Below are 16,171 nucleotides of genomic sequence, written 5' to 3'. Positions count from 1 at the left end.
CCCTCATCCTGTCATGTGCTCCCATCCTGCACCCCCATCCTGTCATGTGCTCCCATCCTGCACCCCCATCCTGTCATGTGCTCCCATCCTGCACCCCCATCCTGTCATGTGCTCCCATCCTGCACCCCCATCCTGTCATGTGCTCCCATCCTGCACCCCCATCCTGTCATGTGCTCCCATCCTGCACCCCCATCCTGTCATGTGCTCCCATCCTGCACCCCCATCCTGTCATGTGCTCCCATCCTGCACCCCCATCCTGTCATGTGCTCCCATCCTGCACCCCCATCCTGTCATGTGCTCCCATCCTGCACCCCCATCCTGTCATGTGCTCCCATCCTGCACCCCCATCCTGTCATGTGCTCCCATCCTGCACCCCCATCCTGTCATGTGCTCCCATCCTGCACCCCCATCCTGTCATGTGCTCCCATCCTGCACCCCCATCCTGTCATGTGCTCCCATCCTGCACCCCCATCCTGTCATGTGCTCCCATCCTGCACCCCCATCCTGTCATGTGCTCCCATCCTGCACTCCCATCCTGTCATGTGCTCCCATCCTGCACTCCCATCCTGTCCTGTGCTCCCATCCTGCACTCCCATCCTGTCATGTGCTCCCATCCTGCACTCCCATCCTGCACCCCCATCCTGTCATGTGTGCGCCCCCATTCTGTCATGTGCTGTTGCCATCCTGTGCCCCCATTCTGTTGTAATGTGCTGCACCCATTCTGCCTGTTCCTGTTTCCATTCTGCCATATGTTGCTCCCATCTTTCTCTCTCCGGCTGTGCGTGGCTGTGCTGGGGGCGGCTGTGCGTGGCTGTGCTGGGGGTGGCTGTGCTGGGGGGCAGCTGTGCGTGGCTGTGCTGGGGGGCGGCTGTGCGTGGCTGTGCTGGGGGGTGGCTGTGGCTGTGCTGGAGGCGGCTGTGCGTGGCTCTGGCTGTGCTGGGGGCGGCTGTGCGTGGCTGTGCGTGGCTGTGCTGGGGGCGGCTGTGTGTGGCTGTGGCTGTGCTGGGGGCGGCTGTGCTGGGGGCGGCTGTGCGTGGCTGTGGCTGTGCTGGGGGCGGCTGTGCGTGGCTGTGCTGGGGGCGGCTGTGCGTGGCTGTGCTGGGGCGGCTGTGCGTGGCTGTGGCTGTGCTGGGGCGGCTGTGCTGGGGTCGGCTGTGGGTGGCTGTGGCTGTGCTGGGGCGGCTGTGCTGGGGGCGGCTGTGCGTGGCTGTGGCTGTGCTGTGTGTGGCTGTGCTGGGGGCGGCTGTGTGGCTTTGCTGGGGGTGGCTGTGCTGGGGGCGGCTGTGCGTGGCTGTGCTGTGCGTGTCTGTGCTGGGGGCGGCTGTGCGTGTCTGTGCTGGGGCGGCTGTGCGTGGCTGTGGCTCTGCTGGGGCGGCTGTGCGTGGCTCTGCTGGGGGCGGCTGTGCTGGGGTGGCTGTGCGTGGCTGTGCTGGGGGGTGGCTGTGCGTGGCTGTGCTGGGGGGCGGCTGCGTGGCTGTGCTGGGGGGTGGCTGTGCTGGGGGCGGCTGTGCGTGGCTATGCTGGGGGTGGCTGTGCTGGGGGCGGCTGTGCGTGGCTCTGGCTGTGCTGGGGGCGGCTGTGTGTGGCTGTGCTGGGGGCGGCTGTGCGTGGCTGTGGCTGTGCTGGGGGCGGCTGTGCGTGGCTGTGCTGGGGGCGGCTCTGTGGCTGTGCTGGGGGCGCCTGTGCGTGGCTGTGGCTGTGCTGGGGGCGGCTGTGCGTGGCTGCGGCTGTGCTGGGGGCGGCTGGGCTGTGCGTGGCTGTGCTGGGGGCGGCTGTGCGTGGCTGTGCTGGGGGCGGCTGTGCGTGGCTGTGCTGGGGGCGGCTGTGCGTGGCTGTGCTGGGGCGGCTGTGCGTGGCTGTGGCTGTGCTGGGGTGGCTGTGGCTGTGCTGGGGCGGCTGTGCGTGGCTGTAGCTGTGGCTGTGCTGGGGTGGCTGTGCTGGGGGCGGCTGTGGGTGGCTGTGGCTGTGCTGGGGGCGGCTGTGCGTGGCTGTGCTGGGGTGGCTGTGCTGGGGTGGCTGTGCTGGGGGTGGCTGTGCTGGGGGCGGCTGTGCTGGGGGCGGCTGTGCGTGGCTGTGCTGGGGCGGCTGTGCGTGGCTGTGCTGGGGGCGGCTGTGCGTGGCTGTGCTGGGGGTGGCTGTGCTGGGGCGGCTGTGCGGTGCGTGTCTGTGCTGGGGCGGCTGTGCGTGTCTGTGCTGGGGCGGCTGTGCGTGTCTGTGCTGGGGCGGCTGTGCGTGGCTGTGGCTCTGGGGTGGCTGTGCTGGGGGCGGCTGTGCGTGGCTGTGCTGGGGGCGGCTGTGCGTGGCTGTGCTGGGGGCGGCTGTGCGTGGCTGTGGCTGTGCTGGGGCCGGCTGTGCGTGGCTGTGCTGGGGCGGCTGTGCGTGGCTGCGGCTGTGCTGGAGGTGTAAAACACGTACTGCACACGGACATTGTCCGTGTGCAGTCTGTGTGCCGTGCAGGAGACAGCGCTACATTAAGCGCTGTCCCCCCCACTGGTGCTGAAGCCGCGATTCATATGTTCCCTGCAGCAGCGTTTGCTGCAGGGAACATATGAATATTAGTGTTTAAAATGCAGATCCCCCCCCCCCCCCCCCCCCCGCTGTGATTAAAATACTCACCTGGCTTCCGGATCCCTCGCCGCAGCGTCCTCTTCTGGCCGCAGCCTCTCCTGTATGCGGTCACGTGGGGCCGCCGATTAAAATCATGAATATGCGGCTCCGCCTCCCAAAGGGGCGGATCCGCATATTCAGTACTGTAATCGGCGGCCCCACGTGACCGCATACAGGAGAGGCTGCGGCCAGAAGAGGACGCTGCGGCGAGGGATCCGGAAGCCAGGTATTTTAATCACAGCGAGGTTTGGCTTATTGACTCCACATCCTTGTGTTATACACGTAATCGGAATTAAAAATCATTAATACACTAACTACTTTCCAACATCGGGCGTAAATGTACGCTGATGTGTGTCGGACTCCCTCCCTTTGATGTGGGCTCTGGTGCAAGATGACTTTTTCAGAGATACCATATTTACATTTGTCTCTTTGCTTGTGTTTTATTCAACTTTTTGTTAGGCAGTATGCTGATAAAAGCATCTTTTTTTTTTTTTTTTTCTCCTCACTAAAGGGTTTAACTAGTGGGGCTGTTTTATAGGCTTATACTCGGGTCTGCTTATACATGAGTATATATGGTGTGTGTGTATATATATATATATATATTTTACACATCTATATATTTTACACATCTATATATTTTACACATCTATATATTTTACACATCTATATATTTTACACATCTATACCTCGAGGTCAGTACAATTACAGCGACCAGGTCACTTTTGGTGCCCTAAAAACAAAACCCAAAAAACTGGTGAATTTTCAGTACATGATACGGTAGCTTTGAATGACACCATTCATTCTATCTCGTCCTGAAAAAAACCTCATACTGCTTTATTGATGGTAGTTATGGCTTTTGGAAGTGTAGGGAAAAAAACATGTTTATTCATCAGTTATTGATATGTGATGATTTGTCTCCAAACCCAATACTGACAGCCTTGTTCAAGCTATCCATATGGTGTTAATATTTTTAATGTTTTCTTCAATAAACTATGGAATTAAATATAAAGGCCCCGATTCATCAAGATTGCTATGAACAACGGTGGTCTTGATGAGGGGGCTTGTTGGAGTGGGTCACGCCTGATTCATTTTAGGTGCATGCCGCTTACTGAATCGGGAGCATCTGACAACTAGCGTCTCGCCACAAGTCTTGGGGTGAGTTCACACGGCGTTTTTGCTGTTTTTAATTTTTTAATTTTTTTTTTTTTTTGTTAATTTTCAGCTGCTTTTTACAGTACCAGCAAAGCCTATGAGATTTCAGAAATCTCTTGCACAGTTTTTTTTTTTTTTTTTGTTTGATCAGTATTCTGTGCTTTGCTGCGTTTTTTGGACATAGAGCATGTCACTTCTTTCAGCGTTTTTGCTGCGTTTTTTTTCACCCATTGACATGAATGGGTGTTGAGAAAAACGCAGGTTTCATTATTTGCTGCTGAAAATCTAAGGACATTAGCATGGACAAAGAGCAAATAAACGCACCAAATACACAACAAAAAACGCACATAAACCTGCGTCTTTGACGCAGCTTCTTTCCTGCCAAGAAGACCTGGTTTTGCTGCAGAAAAAAACGCCCTGTGAGCTTACCCTTAATACTCTTAGGCCACGTTCACACTGAGTATATGGTGAGTATTTCACATCAGTATCTGTGAGGCCAATCCAGAAGTAGAACAATCGGGGGGTGGGGTGGAATATAATGAAAACACGTCACCACTGTATTATTCAATCACTCCTGCTTACAAATACCGATGTAATATACTGAAGGTGTGAACATGGCCTTAGTCTTAAAGGGACACTGTCACCTGAATTTGGAGGGAACAATCTTCAGCCATGAAGGCAAGGTTTTGTGGTTTTTGATTCACCCTTTCCTTACCCGCTGGCTGCATGCTGGCTGCAATATTGGATTGAAGTTCATTCTCTGTCCTCCGTAGTACATGCCTGCACAAGGCAATCTTGCCTTGTGCAGGCATGTACTACGGAGGACAGAGAATGAACTTCAATCCAATATTGCAGCCAGCGGGCAAGGAAAGGGTGAATCAAAAACCCCAAAACCCCGCCTCCATGGCTGAAGATTGTTCCCTCCAAATTCAGGTGACAGTGTCCCTTTAAGCTTTCTAGTGGAAGGTATGCCACAACTTGTCATGAATTAGACGAGCTGTGGTCACTCCTCCATGGCGCCCATTTGATTAGCTGAGCAAAACTGTCTTGAAAATGCAGAAAGTTGCAAACTAGAAACTTGTATCTGGGCCATAAAAAGCCAAAATTGTATACAGCTTTTTATTATGGAGTCTGTGTATATTACACCATTACTTAGAGTTTGACTTTTTTTTTTTTTTTTAACCACAGATGCCCTGAACTCCAGCCTCGGCCTCCAGCTTGTCGGCCCATATGATATTCTTTCCCGCAAACACAAGGAAGCGAAGTCTGCCATTAATTACAATTTGCACTGGAGGTACTTCTACGACCCCCCTGAGTTCCAGACCATTATCGTAGGGGACAGCAAGACCCAGTATCACATCGGCTATTACAGGTGAGCATTAGACTTCCATGATTGGACTGGCAGTTCCCTGTACTCAGGTTATATTGAGTGATGGCTCATTCGGTATTCTTGGCAAATGTTTGCAATTAAGCATAATTTTCTTAACTTGCATTTCAGAAATGTTGTTGTCCATTACCTCTCCATGCACCGGTGTTATGTAGACAATATTATGCGGACATTGCTAGTTGACATTTTCACTTACCTGAGTGGCAGATGAGTCTGCTTGCATCTTGGAATTAGTAGTCACAGCCTGTGGAGGTCAGGGCATGATGGGAGTTGTAGTATACCGAGCTGGAGTGCCACAGGTGTTGACCACACTGGGGTTAGAATTTTTAAGATCATAAATATATAATGTATAAAGAAGTATAATATTTTAAAAACCCTGTACTGTCATCATGAAGAATCATACTGCTGGGTAATGTTATGAATAATGTAAAAGGAAAAACCTAAAAAAAACAATGAGGGTAATCTTTAGTAATTTTTTTTCCCCTCACTATTTTAACACGTGTAACAAAAAAAAAGGGAAGAATTCCACTTATGTTGTAATTCCAAGCTACAACTCTGCCCACCGCCTTTATACAGCTGGGTTGATAAATGAACAAAATAAAGTTATGACTCTTGGAAGATGGGGGGGGGGTATGTGGGGCAAAATGGAACTTTCCTGGTTATGACGGGATTAAAGGGGTTGTCTTAAATTCCTAAGTGCTTGTTAAAACAAGCTATTTAGAAATGTATCTCTTATTGGAAATCCTGTGTTTTAGAATACGAAGGGGTTTTTAATCTAATAGTGTACGGTCACTGCTGGCTTACTAGCCACTGGCCTGGCCGCTTGCCTAGGGATGGAGCTCGTTACAGGAGCTGCAGCCAAGCGGTCTGGATCTGATGTGCCTCTGCCTCCCTGCACTTCTGCCATGCTGCTGAAACAAAGCTGCCTTCATCAGTATGGTGGTAGAGGGCACAATTTGGACCAACAGCGTGACAGTGCCACTCTCCAGTTAGTCAGGAACATGCCACCCCATGCAAAGCAGTAACCTGGGAGCAGGCTGCTCCTGAAGCTACATCAAGAGACCCCTTTATGGTATGAGGGATGTCGGCTTACTGTATGGACACACTGTGTATAAAGCATACTGTGTAAATGAAGTCCTGTCTCATTCCAGAGACTCTCCGGAAGAATTGCCTGCGTTCCTGGGCTCCAATGATGCTGTTAAAGGATGCCTGATCACTGCGACTGGAGATAATGTGTTCTCTGCCGTCAAGTAAGTGTCTACCTCTATTATTCATTGGTTACAGAGCAAAATATTCCTACTTTATTTATCTTGTAGACCGCTAAGAAGTCCCCCTTTCCATCCCTTTTGTTGTGGGGGGACAGGAAAAACTTGTATTAGTATAGTATGTACCCAAAATCCTTTCCATTTTATACAGGTCATGGTCTTACTGCCTTTACATTACGGAATCTATATAAATAACTACCTTTTATTACTCAGTCAGTTTGCAGTGAAAAAGCTGAAGGAAATTTCTGATAAAAAGGCCGCAAAACTGGTGAAAGATTTGGTGGAGAAACTGATAGCAGCAGCAAGTGATCTGGGGTACTCGCTGGAACAGAAAACTGCATCCATGAAACAGAGGGACAAGAAGGTTGGTCTTCTAGGCTTCATCGTTAATGGTTCATACTCGCCTTACTGCTAAAGGGAATCTGTCAGTAAAATGAATGTCCCCAACCCATTTATATGGCCATGTAGGTCATGGGAAGCTGAATAAAATGATACATAGCTGTGATCTGATGTTGTTCCGGAGATTATCCTATATGTAAATGAGCTGTTCCAAGCTATGGTCTGGACGCTGATCTGCGTCTGTCTGTCCTGGAAATCCCACGTCCCTGATTGGTCGATGCCGCCAGGCCTCGACCAATCAATCAGCGACGGGCACAGCGACGATGATGTCATAAAGGACGTAGACATCCCGCGTCTGATTGGTCGAGGCCTCCAGGCCTCGACCAATCAGCAACGGGCACAGCGACAATGATGTCATAATGGTTGCCATGGCGACGATGTCATAATGGTTGCCTCGATCAATCAGCGATGGACACAGTCTGCCGCGAATTCTGGAATCATCATTGTCCATATACTACGGGGACATGCATATTCTAGAATACCCGATGCGTTAGAATCGGGCCACAATCTACTTTTTAATAAAAGGGGCCATTACCAGCATGTTATGTAATGGCTGATCTCACTGTAGAGCTGTGTGTGATTATAACTAAAACCTCTACAGGTTCCTCTCATCTTCAGCTTCAATCTCACAGGGTTGCAATACAGCAGAGCTGTGAGAGCTGCAGCAAATGTTTGTAAGGAGACAAAGTTTAATTCTTCTGTACTGTTACATGTCTTACACTGGCAACTCTCCCTTTTATTAAAAACAAGCTCTGGAGGCTGATTCTTATGCAGATCAGTGCCCGGCTCATAGTACTAAAAAGCTCACTTACACAGAAATCCACATTTTTTTTTTTTCTTATATGTAATAAGACGTCTGATTGCAGATGGCAAGATATTATTTTATGCAGGCTTCCTATGACCTGCATGCCCATATAAACTGCTTAGGATGGTTGATCCTACTGACCGATTCTCTTTAATCCCTAACTTTAGAAGTTCATAGATAGCCGTGATTTACTTGACAAACACTGTTATCCTACTTTGGCATTTGGCAGATCCCAACACGAGGTGTGGGACAGGACCTGTTTATAAGTACTGTGTAATCACTAAAATGCTATTTTATTACCGTATAAGCTGACCCAAGTATAAGCCCAAAAATATGGGCTAAAAATCTCGGCTTATACTCGAGTATATACGGTAATTTTAAGCAATTAGACTTAAAGTTAAATGTCTGCCTTGGTACCTTTTCACATCACTTACATCAATATGCAACATCTGCATTGCATAAAATTATAGGATGTTAGAGTTGGAAGGGACCTACGGGGTCATCGTGTCCAACCCCAGCTCAATGCAGGATTCACTTAATGCATCTCAAACAGATGTCTTTCCAGCCTGTTTCGAAGACTTCCATTGAAGGAGAACTCATTACCTCTCGTGGCAGTCAGTTCCACTCATTTATCACCCTCACTGTCAAAGTTTTTTTTCTTCTAATATCTAATTGGTATCTTTTCCCTTTCAGTTTCATCCCATTGCTTCTCGTGTTTCCATGTGCAAATGAGAATGATCCCTCTACACTGATATCCCTTCAGATATTTGTACACAGCTATTAAGTCTCCTCTCAGTCCTCTTCCTTTTTGCAAGCTAAACATTCCCAGATCCTTTAATCGTTCTTCGTAGGACATAGTTTGTAGTCCGCTCTCCATCTTGTGTATTCCGCTCTCCATCTTGTGTGTGTGTGTATATATATATATATATATATATATATATATATATATATATATATATATATATATATATATATATATATATATATATATATAAAATATGTATCCAGAACTGGACACAGTATTCCCAATGAGGTCTGACCAAGGAGGAATAGGGGGGGATACTTACTTCACGTGTTCTCTAGACTCTATGCTTCTCTTAATACATCCTAGAACCGAATCGGAGAAGACAATCGGCTGCTGGCGTTCTCTTATTTACAATAGGTCAGTGGATACGGATGGTGTCTCAGGTTATACAGTGGGGCAAAAAAGTATTTAGTCAGTCAGCAATAGTGCAAGTTCCACCACTTAAAAAGATGAGAGGCGTCTGTAATTTACATCATAGGTAGACCTCAACTATGGGAGACAAACTGAGAAAAAAAAATCCAGAAAATCACATTGTCTGTTTTTTTAACAATTTATTTGCATATTATGGTGGAATATAAGTATTTGGTCAGAAACAAACAATCAAGATTTCTGGCTCTCACAGACCTGTAACTTCTTCTTTAAGAGTCTCCTCTTTCCTCCACTCATTACCTGTAGTAATGGCACCTGTTTAAACTTGCTATCAGTATAAAAATACACCTGTGCACACCCTCAAACAGTCTGACTCCAAACTCCACTATGGTGAAGACCAAAGAGCTGTCAAAGGACACCAGAAACAAAATTGTAGCCCTGCACCAGGCTGGGAAGACTGAATCTGCAATAGCCAACCAGCTTGGAGTGAAGAAATCAACAGTGGGAGCAATAATTAGAAAATGGAAGACATACAAGACCACTGATAATCTCCCTCGATCTGGGGCTCCACGCAAAATCCCACCCTGTGGGGTCAGAATGATCACAAGAACGGTGAGCAAAAATCCCAGAACCACGCGGGGGGACCTAGTGAATGAACTGCAGAGAGCTGGGACCAATGTAACAAGGTCTACCATAAGTAACACACTACGCCACCATGGACTCAGATCCGGCAGTGCCAGACGTGTCCCACTACTTAAGCCAGTACATGTCCGGGCCCGTCTGAAGTTTGCTAGAGAGCATTTGGATGATTCAGAGGAGTTTTGGGAGAATGTCCTATGGTCTGATGAAACCAAACTGGAACTGTTTGGTAGAAACACAACTTGTCGTGTTTGGAGGAAAAAGAATACTGAGTTGCATCCATCAAACACCATACCTACTGTAAAGCATGGTGGTGGAAACATCATGCTTTGGGGCTGTTTCTCTGCAAAGGGGCCAGGACGACTGATCCGGGTACATGAAAGAATGAATGGGGCCATGTATCGTGAGATTTTGAGTGCAAACCTCCTTCCATCAGCAAGGGCATTGAAGAGGAAACGTGGCTGGGTCTTTCAACATGATAATGATCCAAAGCACACCGCCAGGGCAACGAAGGAGTGGCTTCGTAAGAAGCATTTCAAGGTCCTGGAGTGGCCTAGCCAGTCTCCAGATCTCAACCCTATAGAAAACCTTTGGAGGGAGTTGAAAGTCCGTGTTGCCAAGCGAAAAGCCAAAAACATCACTGCTCTAGAGGAGATCTGCATGGAGGAATGGGCCAACATACCAACAACAGTGTGTGGCAACCTTGTGAAGACTTACAGAAAACGTTTGACCTCTGTCATTGCCAACAAAGGATATATTACAAAGTATTGAGATGAAATTTTGTTTCTGACCAAATACTTATTTTCCACCATAACATGCAAATAAAATGTTAAAAAAACAGACAATGTGATTTTCTGGATTTTTTTTTTCTCAGTTTGTCTCCCATAGTTGAGGTCTACCTATGATGTAAATTACAGACGACTCTCATCTTTTTAAGTGGTGGAACTTGCACTATTGCTGACTGACTAAATACTTTTTTGCCCCACTGTATATAACAGTATGTTAAGAAGTAGTTACATGTATACAGTCTTACAATTAAAAACAAACGGCCCTTTTGAAGGCAAACACAATGCTGATGTGACACTCAATGAAAATGATACACCACTGGCCTAAAAAAAGTTATTTAAAGGGACTGTCACCTGAATTTGGCGGGACTGGTTTTGGGTCATATGGGCGGAGTTTTCGGGTGTTTGATTCACCCTTTCCTTACCCGCTGGCTGCATGCTGGCTGCAATATTGGATTAAAGTTCATTCTCTGTCCTCCATAGTACACGCCTGCGCAAAGCAATCTTGCCTTGTGCAGGCATGTACGATGGAGGACAGAGAATGAACTTCAATCCAATATTGCAGCCAGCGGGTAAGGAAAGGGTGAATCAAACACCCGAAAACTCCGCCCATATGACCCAAAACCAGTCCCGCCAAATTCAGGTGACAGGTTCCCTTTAAATTGGCATTGATGTATTCCATGTTTCAGTGAAAGTGGGTATCTGATGTTTCCCCTATTTGTACTAGGTGGTGACAAAGTCATTCCACGGTGCTGGTTTGGTTGTCCCTGTGGATAAGAAGACTGATGTTGGATACAGAGAATTGTCTGAGACAGATGGTAAATGGTTCCTTTTTTTTTTTTTTTTTTTTTTTTTTTTTTAATCCACCCCTTCCCCCACTCGCAGTCTCTCTTCATAGGAGCAGCACAACAGCTTTTGACTTGAGATTGCCATGATGGGTGTGTTAAAATTCTACTGAACTACTCAAATCTTTTAGGTGTTGGGAAGACTTCTAATGCATTGTTTATTGGTACCTGCATCCATAATAGAAACTGTAATTTAAAATGATCAATCTTTTTCTACTAATACATGTATGGGTACCGCAGAAGAGTCTATCTGCTTTGTCACATTTATTATTTGTCATGTTATAGGGTCAGATCGCTGATCTGACACTTTGCAATGCACTGTGTCAGATAAACGATCTGATGTGCACTGCTCCTGGCTTACCAGTGCCTGCTCTGAGCAGGCACTTGGTAAGCCACCTCCCTGCAGCACCTGGATGCAACCCCGCGACCATTCTGGATCCGGGGCCTGCTCGTGGCACATGGTGCCGGATGTCAGCTGCGATAGCCAGTTGACGCTCGGCCGTGCTACAACACCTACACCCCCCCCGTGAGCTTGGCCGATCGCTATGACGTACTATCCCAACGGGATAGTACGTCATATGGGATTAAGGGGTTAAGGTTGATCCCTATAAGAGAAATGAATATTCGCTGCCAGTGCAGTGAAAATTAAATTTCTCGTTGGCAGCGGGCACAGGCTTTAGCCACAGCTGCCGACTCCTGCCTCCTGTGACCCCCTCCCCTGCCATCCTCTGGGACAATGACTCGTGTATAAGCCGAGTGGGGGCGTTTTCAGCACAAAATAACGTAAAAAAAACTCTGCTTATGCATGAGTATGTACGGTAACGGGGCTGAGAAGAATGGTGGTGGCACTAGTCCTGAGGAGATGGCGTGCGTGCCCACCAGGAGGGCTCTGCGTGCCCCCTCTGGCACGTGTGCTATAGGTTCGCCGCCACTGGAGTAGATGATTGAGAGAAGCGAAGAAGCTAATCGACCTGTTACTGCAGTTACATACTTGGGGTCATGGGATGACCACTCAGAATGGCGAGTGGAGCCAACTTCTAGTTGTGTGCCAATTACATATGGTTAGGATTCCGCAAGCTGCAGTGGTTGCCTACAATTTTCACTGGGCTGAACAACCCCTTTATTATAAGGGTTGAATGTAGTGAATAATTTTATTTTTATTGCTTAAAGGAAACCTAAAGAAGATTTGTAAAGCCATAGTAGAAGCCTCTGATGATGAGAAGCGAATGAAAGCTTTTGCTCCCATTCAGGAAATGATAACGTTTGTTCAGTTTGCAAACGATGAGTGCGATTACGGTATGGGATATGAGCTGGGAATTGACCTGTTTTGTTATGGATCACATGTAAGTAAGAAAACTCAACACAATTTGATACTAAGCTAAATGGCTGCGGAGCAGTGTGTGCCAAAAATCTGTTTAATGTGCTTTGCACCACATTGTGCTTGTTATATAAGGAGTAGTGATAGAGTATACTCGTTGCTCCGGTGGTCTCTGAGTATCTGTGAGTGCTTGGAGATTTTTTCTTACCACAGCTGCATGATTTGCGGCTGATAGACAGCCTGAATGCATGTGGGGATTCCTTAACAACCAGGCAACCCCCACATGCTAGCAGCCATAAATTATGCAGCTGCATCAACAAAAACTAAATCTCCAAGCAGTCACAAATACTGAGATCACCCTAGCATGCTCAGGAAAACCCGAGCAACAAGTATACTCGCTCATCACTAATAAGGAGGCATTGCCTGATGTGACAATGTTGGCACAATTTTCTGGCACAAAGTAAGCCAGCTAATCAGTGGTATTAACTAGAAATGAGCGAATATGTTAGTGCGAATATGCCAAACTAGGATTTGGCGATCATTTCCAATGTTCATGCAGATTGTATGTTTTTGGGGGGAGTATGGAGGGGGCACTATCTGGAGGGGAGTAGGGAGGGGCCAATTCACGGCCGGACTGTGCCTGTCGTTGATTGGTCGCGGTCGGCTGGGCGTGACCGATCATCGACGCGCAATTTCCGTGACAGAGAAACACACTCACACGCACTCACTCTGTAACGCATCGGGTATTCTTAAATATGCATGTCCACGTAGTATGTTGGCCAGCCAAGTAGTATATAAAAGAATTAAAATAAAGTTACATACTCACCCTCTGGGATCCAATCGCGATGGGCGCGCGGCTGCCGCCATCTTCAGTTCCCAGGATGCATTGCGAAATTACCGCTAGCGAGATTACTTTGCGAGACCGCTAAGTCTTCTGGGTAATTTCGCAATGCATCGCTGGGAACGGAAGATGGCAGGCGCGAGCGGCTCGGCCAACTACGGAGGGTGAGTATAGCAGGTTTTTTTTTATTTTTAACATTGCATTTTTTTTTACTATTGATGCCGCATAGCCAGCAGCAATAGTAAAGTTGGGGACACACAGGGTTAATAGCGGCGGTAACTGAGTGCATTACCCACAGCATGACGCGGTCCGTTACCACCGGCATTAACCCTGTGTGAGCGGTGACTGGAGGGGAGTATGCGGGCGCCGAGCAGTGACTGCGGGGATTTTCTTCCGGACTGTGTCCGTCACTGATTGGTCGTGACTAATCAGCGACTTGGATTCCATGAGACAGAGGCCGCGACCAATTAATATCCGTGACAGACAGAAAGACACAGAGAGAAAGACGGAAGTGACCCTTAGACAATTATGTAGATTTTTTTTTATTTTTTTTTTGCAGGGATATGATGCCCACATTGCTATATACTACGTGGGCATTGCTATATACTACATGGGCTGTGCAATATACTACGTGGCCGGCCGCGAACAATCAGCGACAAGCGCAGTCCGGCCGCAAATTGGCGCGGGATTTGAACCACACTTCGCTAATTAGTCGCGGTTGGCCGAATCCTGTGTATTCAATGTATTCTAAAATCTTCATAAATAAACTACATATTCTAGAAGACCCGATGCATTAGAATCGGGCCACCATCTAGTAGAATATAATAAGCTGTGATGGGCTGTTACTACTTTATTACCACGATGTGAGTGCTGGTTTCAAGACCTCATTTTCTTCTGATTTGTTTTTCAGTACTTTCACAAAGTTGCTGGCCAACTTTTGCCCCTTGCATACAAGCTTCTGAAACGGGATTTATTTGCAGAAATAATTGAAGCTCACCTGGCAAACCGAAGTAAAGAGAATGTCAACCGTCTAGCCACATAATTCAGATCACAATTAATGTTGCATATTTGTTCTGTGTTCTCAAGCATTATGCTATAAAATAGTTTTGTAATAAAATTGTCACCTTGTGTCTGAAGTCTGTAAGTGTTATGATTCAGTGACATTCTGACCTGACAAAGAAGTGTACTGCTGAGCTTACTACTTACAAGATGACCTTGACTAAAAATCTCGGAATGTAAAAACTTTTTTTTTTTTTTTTTTTGGAGCTAAATTAAAAATGAATAGCATTTGCAATAACCTGTGGTCTGACCATTTGTATTGTGTACATGGCATGGCAGACCCTTTTCTACAGGTTACACCCGGATTGCATACGATCTATACAGATTACATGCCATTCCAGTCTATTGGAAGTCGGAAAGGGTAAGTATCAGAGTAATTATGAGACAGGCCAGTGAGGCTACATAAATGGGTCACAGCATCTTCAAAGCAGCAGGTCTTCAGTATACCAAAAGTGGTTTAAGGAAGAACAGTGTTGGCGGGGTCTTAGTTGCCCAAGGTTTATTAATATGCTGTAACTGGTGAAGCCCCCAACTGGCAACTCACTGCTAATGTCTTAGTACCAAAGGACACCTTCAGAAATTGCTTGATGGGTTAGAAGTGTCCTAGCTGCACAACATTTAGCCTAGTGATGAAACCCCCTTAAAAACCGAGCCATATAGTTTCTTGTACTTGCTATATGCTGGATGTGAGGTCTGCATGACCTGGTTGCTTCTGTTCTTGATCTCATTTATCAGCACAGACTGGTGCTACAGTGGCATGTAAAAATGTGGGCATCCCTAATCAAAATTACTGTTGTGAACAATTAAGTAAGTTGAAGATTAAATGATCTCTAAAAGGCTTAGTTAACATGTTTCCTTTTGTATTTTGGGCAAAAATATAGACATTTTAAAAATTGCAAAAGGGAAAATGGACCAATGCAAAAGTTTGGGCACTCTGCATTTTTAGTACCTAGTAATACCCCCTTTTTTGAAAGTATCTCAGCTTGTGTATGTATGTGTGTGTGTGTATATATGTGTATATATGTGTATATATATATATAATTATATTTTCCAAGACGTCCTCCCTGACAGCACCCAGGAGGACGTCCTCCTCCTTGCTGGGACAGTAAACGCACGAGAGTACAAATATTTTGTCTCACCCACCGATCCTCAGTGTTTTTCCTGTCTCTGCATGGAGGAACACTGAGGGAAAGCTGCGCAGGCTTACCGAGCTCAGGGGGATCGTACGGTCTTCCAATCCTTCCCCTGTCAAGAGGCTCAGGGTCGAAACTCCCTGGTGGGGAGTCCCTCTACCCCAAAGGCCCAGAGTGGGACGATGCTCCGGGATTGAGCCGCTCCTCCTGGTGGGGGGCTCTCGGCTCAGGACGCGGCGGTGATCTTGCGGGCCTCCATTCAGCCAGGCGTACTGTTTGGGAGACGCCGCACCTGACGAGCATTTCCGGATCAGGGGAGCCGCGTCACTTCCGGTTTTCGTCAGGGGCCGGCAAAACGTCACTTCCCGTGGCGTTCTATGAGCGGGGAGAGCAGGCGCTCCAGCAGGAGAGCGCAGTGCAGCGCGGCCACTACCAGCATTAGTGTCCAGCTTCGTGCAAGGGGTGCATTGTCTGCTTCAGCCAAGCTATGGAAGACAGGATCGAGGAGGAAGGGGCAAGTCTGCCTGGTGCAGTTCAACCTCTCCTCCCATCATACCACACATAGCTGCTATCCTATTACTCCCTATCTTATGTCATTTAGGATAAGGGAAACCCCGCTGCTCCCCCAGCCACGGCTAAAAAATCTGGGAAGGTCACGGCGAAAACCAACAGATGTCCTGTATGCCATATAAAGCTCCCAGACTCCCATGGCAAGACCCTCTGCGCTCCCTGTAACTCTAGGGTCATGAAGCATGAGCAGGC

General features: G+C 47.5%; 1 protein-coding gene across 3 annotated transcripts in view; it reads left to right on the top strand.

Moving 5' to 3' along the window:
- HPF1 (histone PARylation factor 1) overlaps positions 1–14,514 on the top strand; it is a 101,240-nt gene extending 86,726 nt beyond the window's left edge. For 2 of the 3 annotated variants that reach the window (XM_069744218.1, XM_069744220.1), the window contains exons 3-8: positions 4,948–5,131; positions 6,298–6,396; positions 6,625–6,775; positions 10,941–11,031; positions 12,229–12,401; positions 14,128–14,514. In XM_069744218.1, coding sequence (XP_069600319.1) covers positions 4,948–5,131; positions 6,298–6,396; positions 6,625–6,775; positions 10,941–11,031; positions 12,229–12,401; positions 14,128–14,259 — 830 coding nt within the window. In that variant the 3' untranslated portion in view covers positions 14,260–14,514. The remainder of the gene's footprint in view (positions 1–4,947; positions 5,132–6,297; positions 6,397–6,624; positions 6,776–10,940; positions 11,032–12,228; positions 12,402–14,127) is intronic. The other variant, XM_069744219.1, reaches the window with a different exon arrangement.
- Positions 14,515–16,171: the final 1,657 nt, after the last annotated feature.

This window comes from Ranitomeya imitator, chromosome 1, assembly GCF_032444005.1.
Source record: "Ranitomeya imitator isolate aRanImi1 chromosome 1, aRanImi1.pri, whole genome shotgun sequence".
In the NCBI taxonomy this organism is placed as follows: domain Eukaryota; kingdom Metazoa; phylum Chordata; class Amphibia; order Anura; family Dendrobatidae; genus Ranitomeya; species Ranitomeya imitator.
Note: the sequence above shows the minus strand (reverse complement) of the source record. Positions and strands in the feature narration are given on the sequence as shown.